At 44.0% G+C, this 22,087-nt stretch overlaps 2 protein-coding genes across 10 annotated transcripts in view; both read left to right on the top strand.

The window, feature by feature from the left end:
* SYNJ1 (synaptojanin 1) overlaps positions 1-3,580 on the top strand; it is a 108,189-nt gene extending 104,609 nt beyond the window's left edge. For all 9 annotated transcript variants that reach the window (XM_023190475.3, XM_026456045.2, XM_023190495.3 and 6 more), the window contains one exon: positions 522-3,580. In XM_023190475.3, the coding sequence (XP_023046243.2) occupies positions 522-1,334 (813 nt within the window). In that variant the 3' untranslated portion in view covers positions 1,335-3,580. The remainder of the gene's footprint in view (positions 1-521) is intronic.
* Positions 3,581-9,459: 5,879 nt separating this feature from the next.
* CFAP298 (cilia and flagella associated protein 298) lies at positions 9,460-21,784 on the top strand. The gene is given in 11 exon segments (XM_023190448.3): positions 9,460-9,568; positions 9,571-9,759; positions 9,762-9,832; positions 9,834-9,941; positions 9,943-10,192; positions 13,709-13,876; positions 16,102-16,169; positions 18,150-18,308; positions 19,142-19,273; positions 20,062-20,157; positions 20,456-21,784. Coding segments are annotated over 11 exon segments (1,461 nt in total). The 3' UTR covers positions 20,567-21,784.
* The last annotated feature ends 303 nt before the right edge of the window (positions 21,785-22,087 follow it).

A 22,087-nucleotide genomic window follows, 5' to 3' on the forward strand; every position in this document is an offset into this window, starting at 1 on the left:
TGAATAAAATGCGCTAATAGAATTTATTTTATCTATAAAATTGAATTTCCATAGTAACATTAATTTTAAATGAAAACATACTTAAAAGAACAATGAAACCACATCATCATCATCATAGATGGGTGTTGGAAATTTATTTATATAGATTCACCATAAGTTATAAGTGTGGATGTCTTAAGTTCATACTGAAATGTGATAGAACTGGGCATGAACAAATTTGTTAATTCTGTACAATTCTCCTTCTTACCATTTCAAAACTTGCATGAATGAAATAAGCTCTGATTTTGAGAGATTTAAAAAATTGATTTAATTAGAAAGGATTTATTTAGAAAGAAGTTTTTAAAGATTGTAGCTGTTTCATCTTATTTAAACCACCAGAGTAACAAACTACACAAAGCTACTTTTTAGTTTCTAAATTTACATGCTTGCCCCTAAAAAGGGAAGAATAATTGAGACAGGAAGAATAGGGGGTATTAAAAGTAAATATAAACTGATTTTTCAGTGCTCCCTTTCTTTTGCAGGTAAAAACAAATGGAATCTCTGGTGTCAAACGAGAATCACCATTAAAGATTGACCCATTTGAAGATCTGTCATTTAATCTGCTTGCTGTATCAAAGGCTCAGCTATCTGTTCAAATGTCACCTATTCCAACCCCAGACCCAAAGAGGTTGATTCAGTTGCCTTCTGTAACGCAAAGTAATGTTAATACTTTGAGTTCTGTAAGTTGCATGCCAACAATGCCTCCAATTCCAGCTCGGAGTCAGTCCCAGGAAAATATGCGAAGTTCTCCAAACCCATTTATTACTGGCTTGACCGGGACAAATCTTTTCAGTGACAGGACTGCTGCTCCTGGAAACCCATTTAAAGCCGAGTCTCAAGAATCAGAGGCAACTTCATGGTTCTCCAAAGAAGAGCCTGTTACTATCAATCCTTTCCCTTCTCTGCAGCCTCTCGGTCATAATGAAAGCAAGGCTTCATCTTCACTTGATGGCTTTAAGGAAAGTTTTGATCTACAGGGCCAGTCTACATTAAAAATCAGCAACCCAAAAGGATGGGTAACCTTTGAGGAAGAAGAGGACTTTGGTGTGAAAGGGAAGTCAAAGTCAGCTTGTTCAGACTTACTGGGTAATCAGCCAAGTTCATTTTCCAGCTCCAACCTGACATTGAATGATGACTGGAATAAAGGTACAAATGTCTCTTTCTGTGTGTTGCCATCAAGAAGACCTCCTCCACCTCCTGTCCCTCTGCTCCTGCCTGGCACCAGCCCTCCAGTAGATCCTTTCACGACCTTGGCCTCTAAGGCTTCGCCCACACTGGACTTTACAGAAAGATAACGCCATGCAACAGAAGACAGTGGGTATTTGCTTTTGGCAGGTAGAGCCAAGAGAATTGGGCATTCGTATTTCATTATGTGCAATAAGTCATTGTAAGTGCACTGATATCTTCACAGAACACCACTATTTGATGTGTACAGAGTTGGAATATGTGTATATTGGAAATAAGGAAAAACACTTCTCATTGTTAACTGGAGTTTTGATGTATTTCTCTTTGGATGAATAGGAGACAGTAGTAGCCATAAAAAGTGCTTAAAACTACTTTAGAAAACAGTCCTTATTCAGAAACTTTTCGGTCAGGCTTCTGAAGAATCTCAAAAAAGCCCACCCAACTTTCAGCTGACATTTCCACCAGCCCTCTCATACTTGTTAACAGTTGGTATCTATGAGTATTTACCAAAGAGCTGCCAAGGTTACAGTGAACAGAGTTTTGAAACGCATTGCTTTAAAGGAAAAAAGTATAGGTATGTGTACATATATAATACATACAAACATATGTACTTCTATATACATTTATATATTTTCACAATTCATAGTTTAATTTCTAGGATATAACTCAGACCAAATTATACCTAAAAGTTCCAACAAAGTCCCTTTTTCAATATCACATTACCAAAAAGATGGCTGCAATGTAATTTGGACCTTTCATTAATTTTGTTTTCAAAACTAGAATAATCTCACCACAGAATCAGAATTTTCTACCATTCCACACCCAACACCTTCAAATACACACAACCTTGTTACTTTTTACTCTAGCACCTTCATATGCTTTTCTCCAGGAGGAGGTTCTTGCCGCTGGAAACAGCCTATTTTTGTGGTCACTGTCAAGTGGATGGATATTCTAGTGCTCCCAAAAAAGCACTATGGCCTTATATGCAGGGAAGGCACATACCACCAAGTTCAAGGAGAAATATTAGAGCTAACCGTATTCTCTTCTCTGCGTACATTTGAATGTACGTTGCCTGTATCCCTCCCATATTTTCTTTTTGCTGCTTTTGCTCTGGAACTTTGCTTTTAGCAGGGAAAGCAGCCATCCCCTGAGGGCTTTGAATTGGGGATATATCCACTGTGTGTTCTCCCCCTTCTTGCGAGGCTACGTAACACATCTATGATGCTGCTTTAAGTTTTTAGAGGCTATACCTCAAATTAGCTGTGGATTTTGTCTCCTGCACTGCCAATATGCAACTGATCCCGCTTTTATTAATTTTATGAAGAAGTACACAGAATTTTTACAGAATGTAGTATTTTGATATCATTAAGTAAACCAATCAGAAAACTCCTTGAGCAATAGTTGTTTCTGTCAGTTTCCGTTACAATCATCTTTACCCATTAAAACTTACATTAGCGTTCCTTTTATATAAAGAGTTGTATATGTCCACCTAAATTCCTATGTCCACACTTAACCTTTAAAGATGTACATTGAGGGAATATCAAAAAATAGCGTTCACGGCTACGAATATGTAAAATGTTAAAAGCACAGCAAACTGCACTGCACTTACGACATAAAGCAAATCTATTAGAAAAAAAAGCATTTTTCTAAATGCTCAAATGTTATCAAAATACTATATTTATAGAAGTAATCTTCTCTGTTAACAGCCAGGATTTGCTGTTAGAAATAACTCTTGTGAGTTTTATATTGTGCTTTTTGGAGGTTCTAATCATTTCAGCAGTAGTGTCTTTTAAACAGCAGTATTACTATAAGCAGTATGCTTCAAAATGTGAATTAACTTGTTGAAACTGTGGCTTTAACATCCATGTGACTAGTGTATATGGTATTTGCTCTCCATTAGCAAAATAATCCATTGTTAGGTAAACTTCACTAGTGTAAATGGCAGTTCTGTGAGCAATGTTTCCTATTGGATAGAAACTACTGTCTAAAATATACATATCAGCAGCCCAGCCTTTATCAGGAAAATTACACTTGGCAAGTTGCTGAAAATGCACAAAGTTATGAAAGTTAAAGGTATGCTGCAAATAACTAGCCATTATTCTGTGTATTATTAAATATTTACTAGTTCTGTTAAAAGCAGAGCAGAAGCTAGACACTAAGATCTCTTTGTGAACTCTGTGTTCTCTATATTAGATTGCTGTTTATATGTAAGAATTTTATTGCTTATGTGGCATACAATATTTATAATGATAAACTTTATAGAAGTACAGTATTAAAGTCAGTGGTACACAGACATTCTGTACATATCCTGTGAAACGTGCTGTCATATGAAATAAATATATCTGTCTTTACCATGCTGACTTCTTTGTTTGAAAGGGAAGAATTTTTCTCAGCCATTGTACTTTACATACACAAGTTTAGTGACGTTCAAACTAAATAAGCTTAACCCTTATTGCCGAATCAGGTATTTTAATTCAAGACCTTATTTTCATTTCTCCAGATAATGCTTCCTCTAAAAGTAAGAAGAAAGATTTTCTGAGATTACTAATCATTATTAAAAAGTCCATGCCCAGCCTGGCCAACATGGTGAAAATAAATACAAAAATACAAAATACAAAGTATTTTGTCTCTACAAAGACAGTATTTTGTCTCTACTAAAAATACAAAAAAAAAAAATTAGCCAGGCGTGGTGGCGCAGGCCTGTAATCCCAGCTACTTGGGGAGGCTGAGGCAGGAGAATGGCTACAACCTGGGAGGCAGAGGTTGCAGTGAGCCAAGATCGTGCCATTGCACTCCAGCCTGGGCGACAAGAACGAAACTCTTTCTGGAAAAAAAAAAAAAAAAAAAAAGTCCATGCACTTACTCCATAAGAGAGGCCCTAACTCAAAATCATGCTGACTTGAAAATAATACATGAAATATGCATTATTTTTCTTACCCAAAGCAGAAGGAACAACTGGGGGGCAAAAAGGAATTGGGACACAACCAGACAGAAAAAGGGACTGTCTAAAAAGACCCAAAGTAAAAGGCCAAGGCCGGGTGTGGTGGCTCATGCCTGTAATCCCAGCACTTTGGGAGGCCAAGATGGGTGGATCATGAGGTCAGGAGTTCAAGACCAGCCTGACCAACATGGTGAAACCCTGTCTATACTAAAAATACAAAAATTAACTGGGTGTGGTGGCAGGGATCTGTAATCCCAGCTACTCAGGAGGCTGAAGCAGGAGAATAGCTTGAATTTGGCAGGTGGAGGTTGCAGTGAGCTGAGACCACGCCACTGCTCTTCATCCTGGGGGATAGAGGGAGACTCCACCTCAAAAAAAGAAAAAGAGGCCAAGGCTAGGCAAGGTGCAATGGCTCATTCCTGTACTCCCAGCATATTGGGAGGCTAAGGCAGGAGGATTGCTTGAGCTCAGGAGTTTGAGACCAGCCTGGACAACATAGACTTTATATCTGGTAAAAATCAAAAAAATTAGCTGGGCATAGTGGTGCATCCTTGTAGTCCCAGCTATTTAGAAGGTTGAGGTGGGGCATCACTTGAGCCCAGGAGATTGAGGCTGCAGTGAGCTATGATCACATAACCACACTCCAGCCTGGGCTTCGGACCAAGACCCTATCTCATAAAATAAAAAAAAAAAAAATTAAAAAAAAAAAAAAAAAAAGGCCAAGGCTAGTGTTGCCTTTTTTCAGACGTATCTGGTTGATATTTGAAATTCTTACCTTAATTCTTCATGTTCATTAACCTTTTATTAAGAAGTTACAGAATTATTGCCTTAATGCCATTTTAAGATACTTGTAGGTTAATATGGAGTTATAAGAAATAATACAGAGACCCCATGTACCCCTTTACCCACTTGCCCCCATGGGTAACATCTTGCAAAACTACAGTACCAGAGCATGACCAAGACATGAATGACACAGAGCATTTCCATCACCATAAGGAGGCCTCATGTTGCCCTTTTCCCACTTCTCTTTCATCCCATCTCCTTTTCCCCTGCCCTTAACTTCTGGCAACCACTAATCTGATCTCTGCATGTATAATTTTCTCACTTCAAGAATGTTATGTAAATTTAATCGTGGTATGTAACCTTTTGGGGTTGGCTTTCTTCACTCAGCATAATTCTCTGGAGATTCATCTAGGTTGCATGTACTGTCTGTTCCTTTTTATTGCTGAATATTCCGTGGTATGGATGTACCATCGTTTAACCATTCATCCACTGAAGGACACCTGGGTTGTTTCCAGTGTGGTGGCTATTACAAATACAGCTGCTGTGAAGAGAAGTTTCCGTGTCTCTGGGATAAATATCCAGGAGTGCAATTGCTTGGTTATATGGTAACGGCATGCTTCCGTTTCTTAAAAACTGAAACTTTTCCAGAGTGCCTACCCTTTCATATTCCCATCAGCAATGCATGAGTAATCCAGCTTCTCCACATTCTTTTCCTCATTTGGTGTTGTCGTTATTTTTTTATTTTAGCCATTATAGTAGTAGATGTTTCCTTGTGGTTTTAATTTGCATTTCCCTAACAGCTAATGATAAAAATCTTTTGTTTTTTGTTTTTTGAGATGGAGTCTTGCTCTGTCAACCAGGCTGGAGTACAGTGGCACAATCTTGGTTCACTGCAACCTCTGCCTCCCGTGTCCTGATGATTCTCCTGCCTCAGTCTCCCAAGTAGCGGGGATTATAGGCGCCTGCCACCATGCCCAGCTAATTTTTTGTGTTTTTACTAGAGATGAGTTTCACCATTTTGGCTAGGCTGGTCTCAAACTCCTGACCTCACGTAATCTACCCAGGTCGGCCTCCCAAAGTGTTGGGATTACAGATGTGAGCTACCGTGCCCAGCCTGAAGATCTTTTCAAGTGCTTATTTGCCATCTTATATTCAGTGAAGTGTCTTTGGTATTTTGCCCATCTTCTACATGGATTTTGATTTTACAGTTGAGTTTTGAGGATTATTTACATATTATAGATTCTACTCATCTTTCATTGGATATGTGGTTTGCAGATACTTCTCCAGTCTGTAGCTTAGTTTTCATTCTTTTTACATGACCCACAGCCAGATTCTGAGCTCTGCAGGGCCAGAAACTATAGCAAGGGTGATAGGCATGTAATAAGCAAACTCACAAGGAACTGATGTATAAATCAAAACACCAATTTATTAATGCTAGAAAAATGTCTGACCATATCAAGGATTACCAATTATACGGAGAGAGGGGAACTCTTACATGGTTGGTGAAAGAGTAAACTGGCACATCAGCTCAAGAAAACAATTGAACAATATTAGGTAAAAGTCATGTACCCTATCAACAAGAAATCCGACTTCTAGAGAAACTAGGACCTGTGGAACATGAGAGGCATTGTTTGTAATGGTGAAATCCAGAAATAAATGTCAACTGGGGAGTGGAGTGGAAAATAAGTGAGTGAAAAGAACATGTGAGAAAACCTCACGGTGTAGCCATAAAGCAAGATACAAAATAGTATGACATCATTTATATAAAATTTACAAGGTCGGCTGCAGTGGCTCACGCCTGTAATCCTAGTACTTTGGGAGGCCAAGGGAGGCGGATCACGAGGTCAGGAGTTTGAGACCAGCCTGGCCAACATAGTGAAACCCCGTCTCTACTAAAAATACAAAAAAAATTAGCTGGGCATGGTGGCAGGCGCCTGTAATTACCCAGCCACTTGGGAGGCTGAGGCAAGGAGAATTGTTTGAATCTGGGAGGCGGAGCTTGCAGTGAGCCCAGATTGCACCACTGCACTCCAGCCTGGGCAACAGTGCAAGACTCCGTCTCAATAAATAAATAAAATAAAATAAAATTTAAAATACACAAGAGGATATATTTTTAGGGGTACATACACATGTTAATGGTATTAAAAACACACAATGGACATGATAAACACCAAATTCAGAATAGCAGTTTACCTCTGGAGAAGGGGAAGAAGAGAATGGGATTAGAGAGAGGCTTTAACTGTATCTGTAGTGTTAGGACCTAAAAAAAAAAAAAAAAAAGTCAATAGAGCAAAATTTGCTCTTTTCCTTTCTGGCTGCCTGATATCCAGCAGCCATCATGAATGACTCATCAATTATCCAGACCAGGATGTTAATCACTGATGGACTGCTTAACAGATACAAATGGTCATAAGATGCTCTTCATCCTAGAAAGGCAACAGCACCTCAAATACAAAGAGAAACCTAGTGAAAACTCACAAGACCACACCAGGTGTCATCTTGGTCTTCAGATTCAGAACTCACTTGGGTGCCTGAGGGCAAGAAAACAGGCTTTGCATGATTTATGACTGCTGAAACCACACCAAGAAAGAGCTAACCACGGGTATTTAAGACAAGCCCTGTATGAGAAGAAAAGGACCTTAAGAAAATGCTGAACAGGGGCAGGTGGTGGCTCACGCCTATAATCCCAGCACTTCGGGAGGCTGAAGCGGGCAGAGACCAGACTGGCCAACATGGCGAAACCCCATCTCTACTAAAAATACAAAAATTAGCTGGGCCTGGTGGTGGGCGCCTGTCATCCCAGCTACTCAGGAAGTTGAGGCAGGAGAATTGTTTGAACTCAGAGGCAGGGGTTGCAATGAGCCACTGCACTCCAGCCTGGGCGACAAGAGTGAGACTGTCTCAAAAAAAAAAAAAAAAAAAAAAAAAAAAAAAAAAAAAAAAAAAAAAAAGAAAGAAAAGAAAATGCTGAACAGAATGCAGTTTTATAATAAATTTTATAATAATTTTATAATAAAATTATGAGGACCACAAATACCAGGGCTGACAAATTTAAAGATACTGCACGGGCTTGATCTGTGGTGATTTTAATAATCACTCGATGATCACTAAGTTACATATTTAAACAAAACTGGATGGTCAAAACATGGGTTCTTATGCAACGATTTTCCACATTTCTCAATATTATTAACAATTATATGGAGACCCCGCAAAATACGTAAGTTTGTGGACATGTAGCTCTCTATCTGGAAGGCTATACTGTAAAATTGTAAGAAGCTGATGAGTACGGAATTGGATTCAAGAGAAAGGGTATGACCTTATGGCCCGCAGTCAAGAGCTAAGAAAACATAGTAACCCGTTTCTCCTGGCGAGATAGGTATTTGCCAATCAGACCAGTACTGCCTGTTCCGGGATTTGGGTGATCCCTGTCTCAACAGTACTAGAAATAATAACACATCTTCCCCTCTCCCAAGGCTCCATCCCCCTTCTATCCACTATCAGTTATCAGTCTTCCTATCAAGCCCAGATTGGCTTTGGGCATTTCCAGGCCTTCAGTCATACCCTTTCTCCCCACACGCCCCCTCCCCAACACACACTCCCCAGTTTCAACCAAGAAGACCAAAGTTCCAAAGCTTAAGGAACAGGAAGTAGCGGGCGCTTGTAATAGTCAAATCAATATGTACTCAGCACTGCTCCCCTCCAAGAACCACGAGACAACGGGTAAAGGCCTTGCAAGCACTATCTCGCCTAGACGCCTTGTTACTAAAGACTCTGCAAATGTTAAGCATCTCTTAAGGCATTTCTTGACCATCCAACCTAAGAAGTCCATCAACCTGTTTAGTTTTCTTTAGACCTGTATTTGAATTTGCATTGTCCGTTTATTTATTATTTTTGAAACACAGTCTCACTCTGTCGCCGAGGATGGAGTGGCGCGACCTAGGCTCACTGCAACCTCCGCCTCCCGGGTTCAAGCGGTTCTCCCACCTCAGGCTCCCTAGTAGCTGGAAATTACAGGCAGGTGCCACTACGTTTGGCTAATTTTTGTATTTTTAGTAGAGACGGGGTTTCACCATGTTGGCCAGGCTAGTTTCGAACTCCCGACCTCCCAAAGTGTTGGGATTACACGCGTGAGCCACAGCGCCCGGCCTGCCATTTATTTTTGTTTTCTCTTTGTCACACTAAAATATAAGCTCCATGGGAGCAGTGACTGTGGATCTGCGGCGCCCGGAAGAAACAGCGACTGACGCCGATTGACTTTTGCAAGAGTCCGCTGGATATTTCGGGGAGGGTCGCTCTGGCAGGAGCCGCTGGAGCTACCCTAGCAACGCCATCCAAATCAGCCTGAAGAAGTGCAGACACTCGCCCTGGCCCCTCCGTCCTGAAAACGCGCTCAAACAGCAGCCAACAGAGCGACCCAGTTCTAGGTTGTTGCAGCCAAACTTTCCCAGGCCGGAAGCAGCGTAGAGGCGTTGCCGGAAGTGGAGACTGAAAGCAGCGGAACGGACGCTGGAATGTGGAGCGGTTGTGGGGCGGCAGTTGCGGAACTCGGCGTGTATGTTGCCTGCCGTCCCTCCCATTCCCCATCTAGTAACTCCCACCTCAGCCCACGTATCTCCCTGAGTGGAATCTCGGACCCAATACCAGTCGATTGGGAGGTCCACCCTCCACTTCAGCGGCTTGGTCTGTGTTTGGGAAGTTGCCACGACAACAGTCACTTCCGGGAGGGGGATCTGCGAGTCTTCTTCCGTCGGTCCGGCCAGAAATAGCTGCCCTCTCAGGCTGTGTGGGTGGTTTCCCCGCCTGCAGCTACAGTGGGCGTAGATTGCTGGGCCTCAGTGCACCACAGCCTCCGCTACTCGGGTTCTGAGCTAGAGCTGGAGGCTCTTTTGACTCTGTTTCACTGTTGCTGCTAGCAACATCCACTTCCGGGAGCGAGTGCCGTTTCCCTCGCTCACTGCGGGCTCGGGAGCGTGGGGTTCGGGCCCCTGAACGGCTGGCTGTTAGTGCGTCGCCGCTGCTGGCGATCCGGCGACCCTCGGCCGGCCGGATCCGCGGGCCACGCAGCCCGGGCCTTCTCACCACCTCAGTGCCTCGGCGGGACCGCCATGGTTCTGCTGCACGTGAAGCGGGGCGACGAGAGCCAATTCCTGCTGCAGGCGCCTGGGAGCACCGAGCTGGAGGAGCTCACGGTGCAGGTGGCCCGGGTCTATAATGGGCGGCTCAAGGTGCAGCGCCTCTGCTCAGGTGCGGCTCAGTGGGCGGGCCCAGCCGGGACAGATCGAGAGACCGGCGTGGGATGGAGAAAGAGGGGCAGGGTGGGCCGAGGGGTCAGGTTTGTGAAGATTATTGAAGAGATTTGCAGCAGCCGGGGTTGAAACGGGACACTGGGGTTAACTGGAGATGAATAAGGAACCGGAGAAGGTCCGGCCTGTCTGGCAGCCCGGGCTGGGAGGTGGGCCCAGGTGCCTCTCGGAGCCGGGATGCTGCGAATCCTGGGGTGCTGCGAGTAAGTGGAAATGGGCTGCGGAGGGAGGTGGGAGCCGAAAGACCGGGCTGAACAGCCGACTTAGTGCAATTAATCACGTGTGAGGGGTGAGATGAGAACTGGGTGGGCTTTTAAAAGCTGAATTTACTATTTTTAGTCGCCCGATGTAAAGCAGCGAGCCAGCTGGCTTTGGGGCGGCCCCTTACAGTTGAGGAAGCCTTGGTGATCTTTCCCCGCCCTGGAAACGGCCTGTTGCTCGCTTGGCGGCGCGGTCTCCCTTCCCCGCGCAGGTTCCAGGGCACCGCTGTTCAGCAGAATCTACCGGCGGTGGAAGGGCCCCCATCTGTGCTGTCCATTGGGCAGCCGCCGGCCACGTGTGGCAGAGCATTTGGAATGTGGCTAGTGCGGCCAGGCAACCGAACTTTACATTTTCATTTTATTCAATTAAATATATATATATATATAGTGTGTGTGTGTATGTGTATGTGTATGTGTGTGTGTTGTGTGTGTCAGGGTCTGTCGCCCAGGCTGGAGTGCAGTGGCGCGATCTCGGCTCACTGCAACCTTCGCCTCCCGGGTTCAAGGGATTCTCCTGCCTCAGCTTCCCGAATAACTGGAATTACAGGCCTGTGCCACCAAGCCCAGCTGATATTTGTATCTTTAGTGGAGGCGGGGTTTCATCATGTTGGCCAGGCTGGTCTCGAAGTCCTGACCTCAGGTGATCCTCCTGCCTCGGCCTCCCAAAGTGCTGGGATTACAGGTGTGAGCCACCGCGCCCGGCTGATTTTAATTAATTTAAATAAATTTAAATCGTCAAGTGAGTGAGTACTTGCCGCATTAGACAGCATAGCTTTTGAACTTGATGAGATGATACTTTCTGATGTGGTGCAGGATATTACTACGTGTTTATATAACTATCATTATGTATACATAGAAAATACATAACTATTTGCAATAAATAGTATATTCATTTATGTGATTTATTAAATTGCTTGAATATGTGATTTATTATTAAATATATTGATTAAATTGCATGAACATGTAATTTTTGCACTGTGGAGAAATTCCTGAGCGTCATGGTTCTTTTCATGAAACTTCTGTGTAGTGTATTAATTGAGCTTCCAACACAAACACAATATTAAATGTTACTTTTAAGTTAATATTTAAAATATTAAATATTATATTTGAGGAGAAAGGGAATTTGTCTTCTCTTTCTATAACATTATAAATTGGCAATGTGCTGAATGCTGAGAGTCACATTAGTGAACTTAAAATTCATGTATTTATTCTGCACCAGTGCTCAGCCTTCAGAAGACAAGGATGGGGCCAGGTGCAGTGGTCACATGGGTAATCCTGACACTTTGAGAGGCAGAGGCAGGTGGATCCCTTGAGCCTAGGAGTTCTAGACCAGCCTATAACATAGTGGAACTCAGTCCCTACTAAAAATACAAAACTGAACTGGGCGTGGTGACACATGCCTGTTGTCCCAGCTACTTGGGAGGCTGAGGCACAAGAATCGCTTGAACCCGGGAGGCAATGCTGCAGTGAGTTGAGATCGCTCCACTGCGCTCCTGCCTGGGTGAGAGAGGGAGACCCTGTCTCAAAGAAAAGAAAGACAAGGATGAATAAGACCAGTACCGTGCCCCTGTGTCAAGGGTCCAGGCCAGGTCTGGCACACAGCAAGTGGCATATAAATGTTCCATAAAATAGCCAGATGGGCAAGGCCCCTGACCCCTAGAAACTAACATTCCAATGGGGTATGAGGTGGTCTCATGATGACTGTGATAGATGTTATCTAACCTTCCCTTATTTTTAAGAAATAAGTAGGCTGGGCGCGGTGGCTCAAGCCTGTAATCCCAGCACTTTGGGAGGCCGAGATGGGCTGATCACGAGGTCAGGAGATCGAGACCATCCTGGCTAACCCGGTGAAACCCCGTCTCTACTAAAAACTACAAAAAACTAGCCGGGCGACGTGGTGGCGCCTGTAGTCCCAGCTACCCGGGAGGCTGAGGCAGGAGAATAGCGTGAACCCGGGAGGCGGAGCTTGCAGTGAGCTGAGATCCGGCCACAGCACTCCAGCCTGGGTGACAGAGCAAGACTCCATCTCAAAAAAAAAAAAAAAAGAGAAAAGAAATACGTAGCTTAGACTGTGGTGGAGAGGGAGACAGTAAACATCCCATTCAATTACACCATTTATTCATAATACTGTATTATTTCAGGTCAGGTAATGTCCTCACACAATGTTATGGGAACACTGAGATCCAGGTGCCTCCTTCACAGGAAGGAAGGAGAGAGAGAGGAAGGAAGGCAATTTTGCAAGGTTAAAATGCGGACTGGTTTTGGGGTGAACATATAAGGATTAGGAAACAGCCATGCATTTGAATAGTGAACATGATACTAGAAAACCAAGTCCCTTGTGCCATCTCTGCTACCTCTGAGGGGTGTAAGCTGCTTTAAATCCTCCCCACTGATTTGTATAAATTATTTATGAAGCATTGACATGAAGTTTTATAGAAGGTCTCAGACCAGGCGCGTTGGCTCACGCCTGTAATCCCAGCACTTTGGGAGGCTGAGGCAGGTGGATCACTTGAGGTCAGGAGTTCGAGACCAGCTTGGTCAACATGGCCAAACCGTGTCTCTATTAAAATACAAAAATTAGCTGGGCATGGTGGCAGACACCTGTAATCCCAACTACTCAGGAGGCTGAGGCAGGAGAATCGTTTGAACCTGGGAGCTGGAGGTTTCAGTGAGCCTGAGATCGTGCCACTGCACTCCAGCCGGGGTGACACAGTGAAATTCCGTCTCAAGAAAAAACATATCAGCTGCAGCTGTGTCATCTGAATGAGCCTGACATGATACAACCATAAATTGAGGGTGGGGGGAATGTACAAGGTTAAATTAAATGAGATAGTCCATGTGAGTGCACTTGGAAAACCGTAAGACCCATGTGAATATATATTCAGGTGTTCAATGAATAGTAATTTTGCCCCTCCAGAGTTCTAGGAAGCACAACATAGCACAAATGATTGGCCACTCAATTTACAGGCCAACTGCCTGGGACATGGGGCGAGCTTCTGAGCTCTCTATGCTGTTGGCTGAGGGTGGATCAATGACTCTTTGTCAAGGGTCCAGGCCAGGCCTGGCACTTAGCAAGTGGCATATAAATGTTTGTTACACCAAATAGCCAGTTGGGCAAGCCCCTGGCCCTTTGGAGCTTATGTTCCAATGGGTATGGGGTGTTGTGATTGTGATACTGTCTTTTGCTTATTTTTAAGAAATGGAAGAATTAGCTGAACATGGCGTATTTCTCCCTCCTAATATGCAAGGACTGACTGATGATCAGATTGAAGAATTGAAATTGAAGGATGAATGGGGTGAAAAATGTGTACCCAGCGGAGGTGCAGTATTTAAAAAGGATGATATTGGACGAAGGAATGGGCAAGGTAAGTGAGGATTTCTCTTCTATGTGCATGCTTATATAGGCATAAGTATGAAAACAGTTCCTTTTTTTTTTTTTTTTTTTTTGAGACGGAGTCTTGTTCTATTGCTCAGGCTGGAGTGCAGTGGCACAATCTCAGCTCACTGCCACCTCCATCTTCCAGGTTCAAGCGATTCTCCTGCCTCAGCCTCCTGAGTAGCTGGGACTACAGGCATGCATCACCACGCCGGGCTAATTTTTGTATTTTTAGTAGAGACAGGGTTTTGCCATGTTGACCAGGCTGGTCTCGAACTCCTGACCTTAGGTGATCTGCCCACCTCGGCCTCCCAAAGTGCTGGGATTATAGGCGTGAGAAAGCAGTTCTTTATGTTCAAAAATTGACCTCATCATTTCTCTGCAGACTTAGAAAAGACTGTACTCTGTAGCTCCTGTGGTAAAACTCTAATCTAGGATGAATTAGGTAGATAAAGGAAGTTTTTGTCTTGCTGTTAATAAGTTGCAGCTTGCTTTTAAATATATTCGATGAACCAGATGAAATGACCCTTTCCCTTCTGTAGGTCAAAACTGATTGAGTATTGGCAATTTCATGTGGTTCGACCTAATAATTGTTGGCAGATACTCACTGAAATGTATTCAGAGTTGTGTTTTGTTGCTGTTCACAGATGTTGGGGGATCTTTCGAGCTGGACTGTGTGAAAGAGGAAAGGGAAAGCATGTCAGCACATGGACTTCCCTGATCAGGGACATGGCTCTCTCTGGGGCAGAGCACTTCCATACATGGCAAAACACTGAAGAAATTCTTCTCCTTTCAGTGTTGGGCTGATCATGTAGAATTGATGATAATCCTCTTTGATAGCTTATTCTTTTTAACCTGCATTAAAAGCTCCATTTAAAACACTGTAATTGGTCAGCCCTTAAACACTATTAGGAGTAAAAGAACAGTATTCCTGCAAGGCCTTGCCAGTTCAAAAATACATTTTTTTAAAATATCAGGGACAGTAAGAATTCCTAGTATTATTTCCTTTGAATGTTAACCTGAAAAATGGTTGTCTTCCACATCTTTCTTACCTAAGAAGATGTGGTAAGATGAAGGAAAAAAAATATGAGAACGACTTAACAGTTCATTATTCATCATTAAACCAATATGTAATATGTTCTTAAATTAACCACCTTTTTTTTTTTTTTTTTTGAGACAGAGTCTCTGTCGCCCAGGCTGGAGTGCAGTGGCGTGATCTTGGCTCACTGCAACCTCTGCCTCCCGGGTTCCAGTGATTCTCCTGTGTCAGCCTCCAGAGTAGCTGGGATTATAGGTGCCTGCTACCACACCTGGCTAATTTTTGTATTTTTTGTAGAGATAGGGTTTCTGCATGTTGCCCAGGCTGGTCTCGAACTCCTGACCTCAGGTGATCCACCTGCCTCGGCCTCCCAAAGTGCTGGGATTACAGGCGTCAGCCACCATGCCTGACCTAACCACTTCTATTCTAATACAATCTTATATTTCTAATATTTTCAATGTCTAATTAATACTGTTATTTATTAGGAATATAGGGTTTGTTTCAACTTGCCCCATTTTCCCTAGGTTTGGGCATTCCATCTTCTTTTTTTTTTGCTTCTAAGCTTTCAAGTTATTTTTTCCTGATCTGGGGGTCACCAAATTATGGGCTACAGGCCAAATTCAGGCAGTTGCCTATTGTAAATAAAATTGTATGGAGATGCAGCCACCCCATTTATTTTTTTTTATTTATTATTTTTATTTATTATTATTTTTTTGAGACAGAGTCTCGCTCTGTCTCTCAGGCTGGAGTGCAGTGGCACTATCTCCGCTCACTGCAAGCTCCGTCGTATTGTCTGCTCTTGTGCTACGTGGCAGAGCTGAGTAATCCCACCCAACAAGACTGTGTAGCCTGCAAAGCCTCAAATATTTACTCTCTGGCCCTTTCCAGAAAAAGTTTGCCGGCCTTGTTTACCCAACAACATGGATTTCTGTTTTTGTAGCCTTTGCCACTTTGCATAAAGCACACTCCAGGTCTCTGCTGCTGTGAAGAGATCTGCACCTAACTTCCGGCGCCAGGTTTCTTGCCTCTCTTCCCTAAGGTCCACACTCGCACTCTGTCTCAGTTCACTTACCCCCGACTCAGACAGAAGGGATTGAGATATTTCAGAAGAGTTTTAAAGAGGCTTTGTATTTGACAACTCGCTCTCCCTCTCTCCTTTTTTTTTTTTTTTATAGCTCCAAATGAGAAAATGAAGCAAGTGTTAAAGAAGACTATAGAAGAAGCCAAAGCAATAATATCTAAGGTTGGCTTTTTAAAATGATGCTCTAAAACTTGTCTTTTTTGAGGGGGTGAGGGGGAGATGGAATTTCACTTTTGTTTCCCAGGCTGGAGTGCAATCACGCAATCTCAGCTCACTGCAACCTCCACCTCCCAGATTCAAGCAATTCTCCTGCCTCAGCCTCCCGAGTAGCTGGGGTTACAGGCACGTGCCACCACGCCCAGCTAATTTTGTATTTTCAGTAGAGACGGGGGTTCTCCATGTTGGTCAGTCTGGTCTCGAACTCCTGACCTCAGGTGAGCTGCCCGCCTCGGCCTCCCAAAATGTTGGGATTACAGGGGTGAGCCACTGCGCCTGGCCTGAAACTTGTCTTTTGAGAAAAAACTCCAACTCTGGCTTCCAGAGTTGCCTCTCAGCCAGCCTTCTCTTTCAGCCTTCTGGAGGCAAAGGAAACAAGCATATTTGGGGTAGGCCGTAGCTTTTCCTTTCATAATCCTGACAGTTGCCCAGAGTCCTCCCCGTTCCTACAGGCAGACACAAATTTTGTTGGCTTGTGTAAATGTAGGTTCACGTATAATACAAATATGTATAATACAAATGTTGATTTCGTTTCTTTTACCATTTTGAAGAACTTAACAAAGCTGAGTAGGGGAGATTTGAATATTGTGGCCATAGAGTAGCTCTCCAGGCACTTGATTGACTTAATATGTATTTGATATAAATCGGTTTTTGTAATTGTCTTCAGCATTTATACAAAGGCTATTTTATAGAGGGAGGAGCATAAATTTATACCATTGATACACAGATAATGTGTATCTGGAAGAAAAGAATTTAAAGCTATTGAAAGAAGTGGTATCTGTATGTGTTGCTTGTATTTGTGTGTTGGTGATATTAGTTGCCACCACCCTCAACTGCAAGTCTCTCGATTGATAACCACTTTTTCTTCTGCTTCTCCTGATTTGCTCAGCAAAACTGTTATTTTTAAACCAATATTTATCAAACTCATCAAGCTTTTGACTAATCTTTGAAGAGCCTCAGCAAAGGCTGCCCTGAAGCTCTGTGCCTGTTAATATAGTAACGGCTTTATGAAGCTCTACAGGAGAGGCCTTGGTTGAGTCCAGTGTTTGCGTGATGATGGCACCTAGGCATGTGAGCACATCTCAGGCCATGGCAAGAAAACGGTGGTCTGGCCGTTGTTCTGCACCCTCCTCCCCATGCTTTGCTGTGGAACTCCTCTTTCGGTCACCTCACTTCTCCCCTTTGCCTGTGTCCTTCTGAAAGTACTTTTTATCCTTGGCCTTCTTGCTCCCTTGGCATCTTATCTACTCTGCCAAATGCAAATTCCACCCTCTGCAGATAACTCTGAAGCTTCCATCCTTTCCCCCTGACATCTTGCTTCACTTGCAACCTGAATTTCCAGCTGGTTGCGAGACTGTTCTATCTGAACACCCGGTCAGCACTCTGAAGTCCAGTTTTCTAGAAATGAGCTCTTTGCTTCCTCCTCTCCCTCTGTGTTCTGTCCCTGAGAATCAGCACCTCCTATGAGCTTCTCTGTCTCCAGTAACAGAACCTCAGTGTCTTGGTTTTATAGGCCAAATCCTCAGTGTCATCTTCAACACTTCTCCCTTCTGTCACCTCTAGGTTTGAAGCGGGGTCCTGTACCGTCTGGTCCCATGATGCCTCTTAAATCCACCTCTTCCTTTCACTTCCACAGCTCTGGCTTTCTTTAAGGCTCTCCTGTAGGCTTTTGCATTCTGATGCCCACCGGGGGTCCTGCCAGTCAATTCCATTTCATTCTGATACTTACTACTCAGAGACAGCACAGACCCCACTGGTCAAAGGCAGATCCTTCAATTCTGACACTAATGCCTGGAGTTAGCATCAAAAAGTTTGATTTCTTTTTGTTGCTCTGGCAGTATCTGGCAAGGGTCTTGTACAAGATTTTGATTGAATTTACTGAACTGGTTAGCCACACTGTAGATAACGATGTCTTTCTGCTTGCAGAAACAAGTGGAAGCCGGTGTCTGTGTTACTATGGAGATGGTGAAAGATGCCTTGGATCAGCTTCGAGGCGCGGTGATGATTGTTTATCCCATGGGGTTGCCACCGTATGATCCCATCCGCATGGAGTTTGAAAATAAGGAAGATTTGTCGGGAACGCAGGTATGTAGTTCTTGGGTGGGCACTCTGGAGGGTGAGTTCACGGCCCCCTAAAGCCCTTCAGATTTGACGCCCCTCTTCTGGATGTAGTGTTTTGCTCCCTACACAGCTTTCAGGTTTGCTGTGCCCTGCATCAGAGCAGAGTTCCGAATTCAGGAGCGGCCCCTGAGAGTGGGTACCCACGAGTGAGGGGTTTGGCCCCACACACAGGAGGCAGTGGATGCAGTTTGTGAGGCCACCCGTCAGGAGTGACTGAAAACATTTCCACTGTCTTTGGCCGCTAGGAAGCCAGCTACCTAATTTCTTCCTATTTCTGCCCAAATGCATCCGTCCCTTTGCATGGAAATTTGTGTTTCTAGTCTTACCTGTTGCTTCATGTTATTTTCTGACCCTCATGTTCCATTTTCCTTGGGTTTTCTCACTTCTTATCCTATTGGACAATATTCTTTGTCTAAGCCGTCTTAAATAAATGGAATATGCAGAAGTAAACAGGCAGCCCCATCATACCTCGATTTAAACACCCAGCACGATGCCAGTGCCCTTCCCTGGCAGTGGCCTACAGATCTGTCTAAGATGAACTATATGGATCAAGGTGCAAACGAGAGAGGATCTCCCTGTTGTCCAGAGGAGGAAGTTAACTGAGTCAGGGCATGAGTGGAAACTTAACAGGGAAGGTACTAAAGTCAGCAAGGACTTAGAGTGAGGTGGGGGAGTCAGGCCTCCCATGGTGAGCACGGGGAGAAATCCGTCTCTGCCTTCTCCTGGGAGGGGCTCAGCTGGGCTCTGCCCCCTGGGTGGGAACCCACAGTCAAGCCAGTTCTTATGATTGGCCCCAGGCAGGGCTCAACGTCATTAAAGAATCAGAGGCGCAGCTGTGGTGGGCAGCCAAGGAGCTGAGAAGAACAAAGAAGCTTTCAGACTACGTGGGGAAAAATGAAAAAACCAAAATTATCGCCAAGATTCAGCAAGTAAGTACTTTTTGCTTTAACATGTCAGTATTTTTTGTTATTTCCCTTCAAACTGATAAAAATGTACAGTGAATCTGAAAGATTTAAACTACTGGTACAAATATTTTAATCCTTTTGGCTTGGGTTTAAACTAAAAATATCCTCTTCCTGCATGCCAACAGAAACTGGAAGAAAATATGGATTGTTTAGTGATACCTAGAGTTTGTTTTAATATGTGGGGGAGAGGAAATACACTATGTTAATTTCAACCTTAAAAATAGGGCTGCAAGTAAACAAGTATTTTCCTTGAAATGTAAAATTTCGCCTGACACTGATTTCAGGCGTTTACAAACTGCTGATGTCATGTACAGGAGGAGGAGGAAAGTTTCGAGACCTTTGAAGGACATCGTGTAGCACTGTAACCTGAGGGGCCGCCTTGGTTTTGTGGGTGCTCCTATGTCACTAGGCTGTGATTTCGGGGAAATGGGGCCCTCCACCATACATAGATCCGGAGTCTGTGGCTCTGAGCCTCCTCCCTTTCCCACTGGACCTGCCTACAGTGTCTGCCTTGGGAATGGCCCAGACAGAGATGGCGTCGTGCAGCCTCTGGTCTCCACACAGTGAGAGTCCAGTGCTCAAGTCTGCTCAAAACCAAGGCTTCCCTCTATGCTTCACTTCGGATGATCAGACGTGGGGGACCTGTTTATCTTTAGTAGTTGGCAAAGGCAGTTGTAAAACATTTGTTGTAACTTCAGGATTGTCACTCTAAGAACCTTAATTCACAATTTGCTCTGCTGTCCTCTTTGCAGAGGGGACAGGGAGCTCCAGCCCGAGAGCCTATTATTAGCAGCGAGGAGCAGAAGCAGCTGATGCTGTACTATCACAGAAGGCAAGAGGAGCTCAAGGTAGGGGGGAACAGATGGGCTTTCTGCAGTGCTGGTGCCGAGCATAGCCTGCGTGCCTTACCTGGGGCTGGTGGGGAGTGGTGAGCTCTGCAGGATGCTGGGGAAGGGTCTTTCTAGAGCTTCTCTCTCTGCAGGGCTGTCGGGGTCCTGCCAGGTGTCCCCCGGGGCTAAACATGGAAGGGTCCCGCTCCTAGTGGGCAGGGAGAGGGGAGGTCAGTCATGGACTCTTTCTTCAGTCTCTTTATGTGCAAAATACCTTCCTGAAGTGCCTGCCTAAGTAAGTCGTATTTATTTCCAGAGATTGGAAGAAAATGATGACGACGCCTGTTTAAACTCACCATGGGCAGATAACACTGCTTTGAAAAGACATTTTCATGGAGTAAAAGACATAAAGTGGAGACCAAGATGAAGTTCACCAGCTGATGACGCTTCCAAAGAGATTAGCTCACCTTTCTCCTAGGCGATTATAATTTTTAAAAGGCCACTTTCCACCCTCTGTAAAAGATGTTAACATTTCTAGTTTTCTTAGTTTTCTTTTAGTGTGAATTTTTAAAATAGCAGTTCTTCAAGGTTTTAGAACTTAATAAATACATAATCATAAGAAAATGTGTAAATCGTTTCTGTTTCAGGACTGTTTAGTATGTCACGGCTTTCTTTGATAAAATACTAAACTTTTTTCTTCCTTCCTGATTGTTTCATATTCTCATGACAACTGGTTTATTGGAGGAAAGCTGATGACAGGCAGTGACCACTAGAGGCCGCCAGGCCCTCAGCGTGCTTTTTCTCCTGGGCCTCTTTGTAGATCTGTTGCAAGCCAAACTCCCAGCCTTGCTGGAGAGACTTCTCTAACCCTGCTGCGGGATCTAACTGTAGCTAGGCGTCGCCCGGCCTTGCAGGTGAAGTTTACCTCCTGGTTGATGCCTCTCTAGACTTGTATTCTGGGAGCGAAAGCTACAACCGTGATGGAAGTTGAGTAGCAAACTCATCTGACCTTGAAACTTAAATTCTCCTGGAGTTTCTCAGCGTCTCAAGTCTCCTTCATCAGAAGGACACCATCAGCCTAAGTATCTAGGACACCATTGAGTTTAAAGACTCCAACTCATCATCACTGTAAACCATCCAAGTAGCCTGCAAACCCTGGCACTTTAGCATCTGCAAGGCACCTGCCAGACCACCTGTGGCAACCAGAAATGGCCCAGACATTTCCTCATGCTTGACTTTTGGTGCCTAGGGTCCTCTTCTCCTGGTTGCAGGGAACTTGGCGTAGGGAAAGAAATGAGGGAAAGCGAAGGACGCGTGGCATCTTCCTGCCTTGGCGCCTGTGCTCCCCACCATCCTGCAAAGAGGAACCCTGGGAGCTAGTGGAGGTGGCAGGGCTTTGGTTCCTGCCTGCTGCCAGGCGGCCTTGCCCAGGGGATGGGTTCCAGACCTGAGAGCAAAGCTCTGTTCTCTAAAGTGCATTGTGGTTGACTGCATCTTGTGCCTTACTCTTTTGGTTGATTTTCAAATTTTGTAAAAGCAAATTTGCATCTATTTTCTCTTTTACTTGGTTATAGTTTTAAATGTCTCTATGAAAGGGTTTTGACCTTGGATGATGTAGAGTATGCAGTAAGATGCTGCGATTTTATTTCAGGACCATTCTGTCTTTGTATAGTTCGTGTGTGTTAAATCCATGCTCAGACTTGTAAGAAAAAGTTAACCAGGCCATGTAATCATAGTAGCTCTTTTCAGGAAACTACTACTTCAATATTATTAGAAAGTCTTATTGAACCTGCAGTATGAATACTCTATTGGCCATCATAGTTATCCCATTGCTTCATGTAATCAGCAGAACTTACTAACCAAAAAGTCACTCACTCACCCGTGACACTACACTCCTTAAATACCCAAGTGAGAACTCTCTGAGCTTGGTGTGTTTGGGTGCAGCAGA

This window comes from Piliocolobus tephrosceles, chromosome 19, assembly GCF_002776525.5.
Source record: "Piliocolobus tephrosceles isolate RC106 chromosome 19, ASM277652v3, whole genome shotgun sequence".
NCBI lineage: Eukaryota > Metazoa > Chordata > Mammalia > Primates > Cercopithecidae > Piliocolobus > Piliocolobus tephrosceles.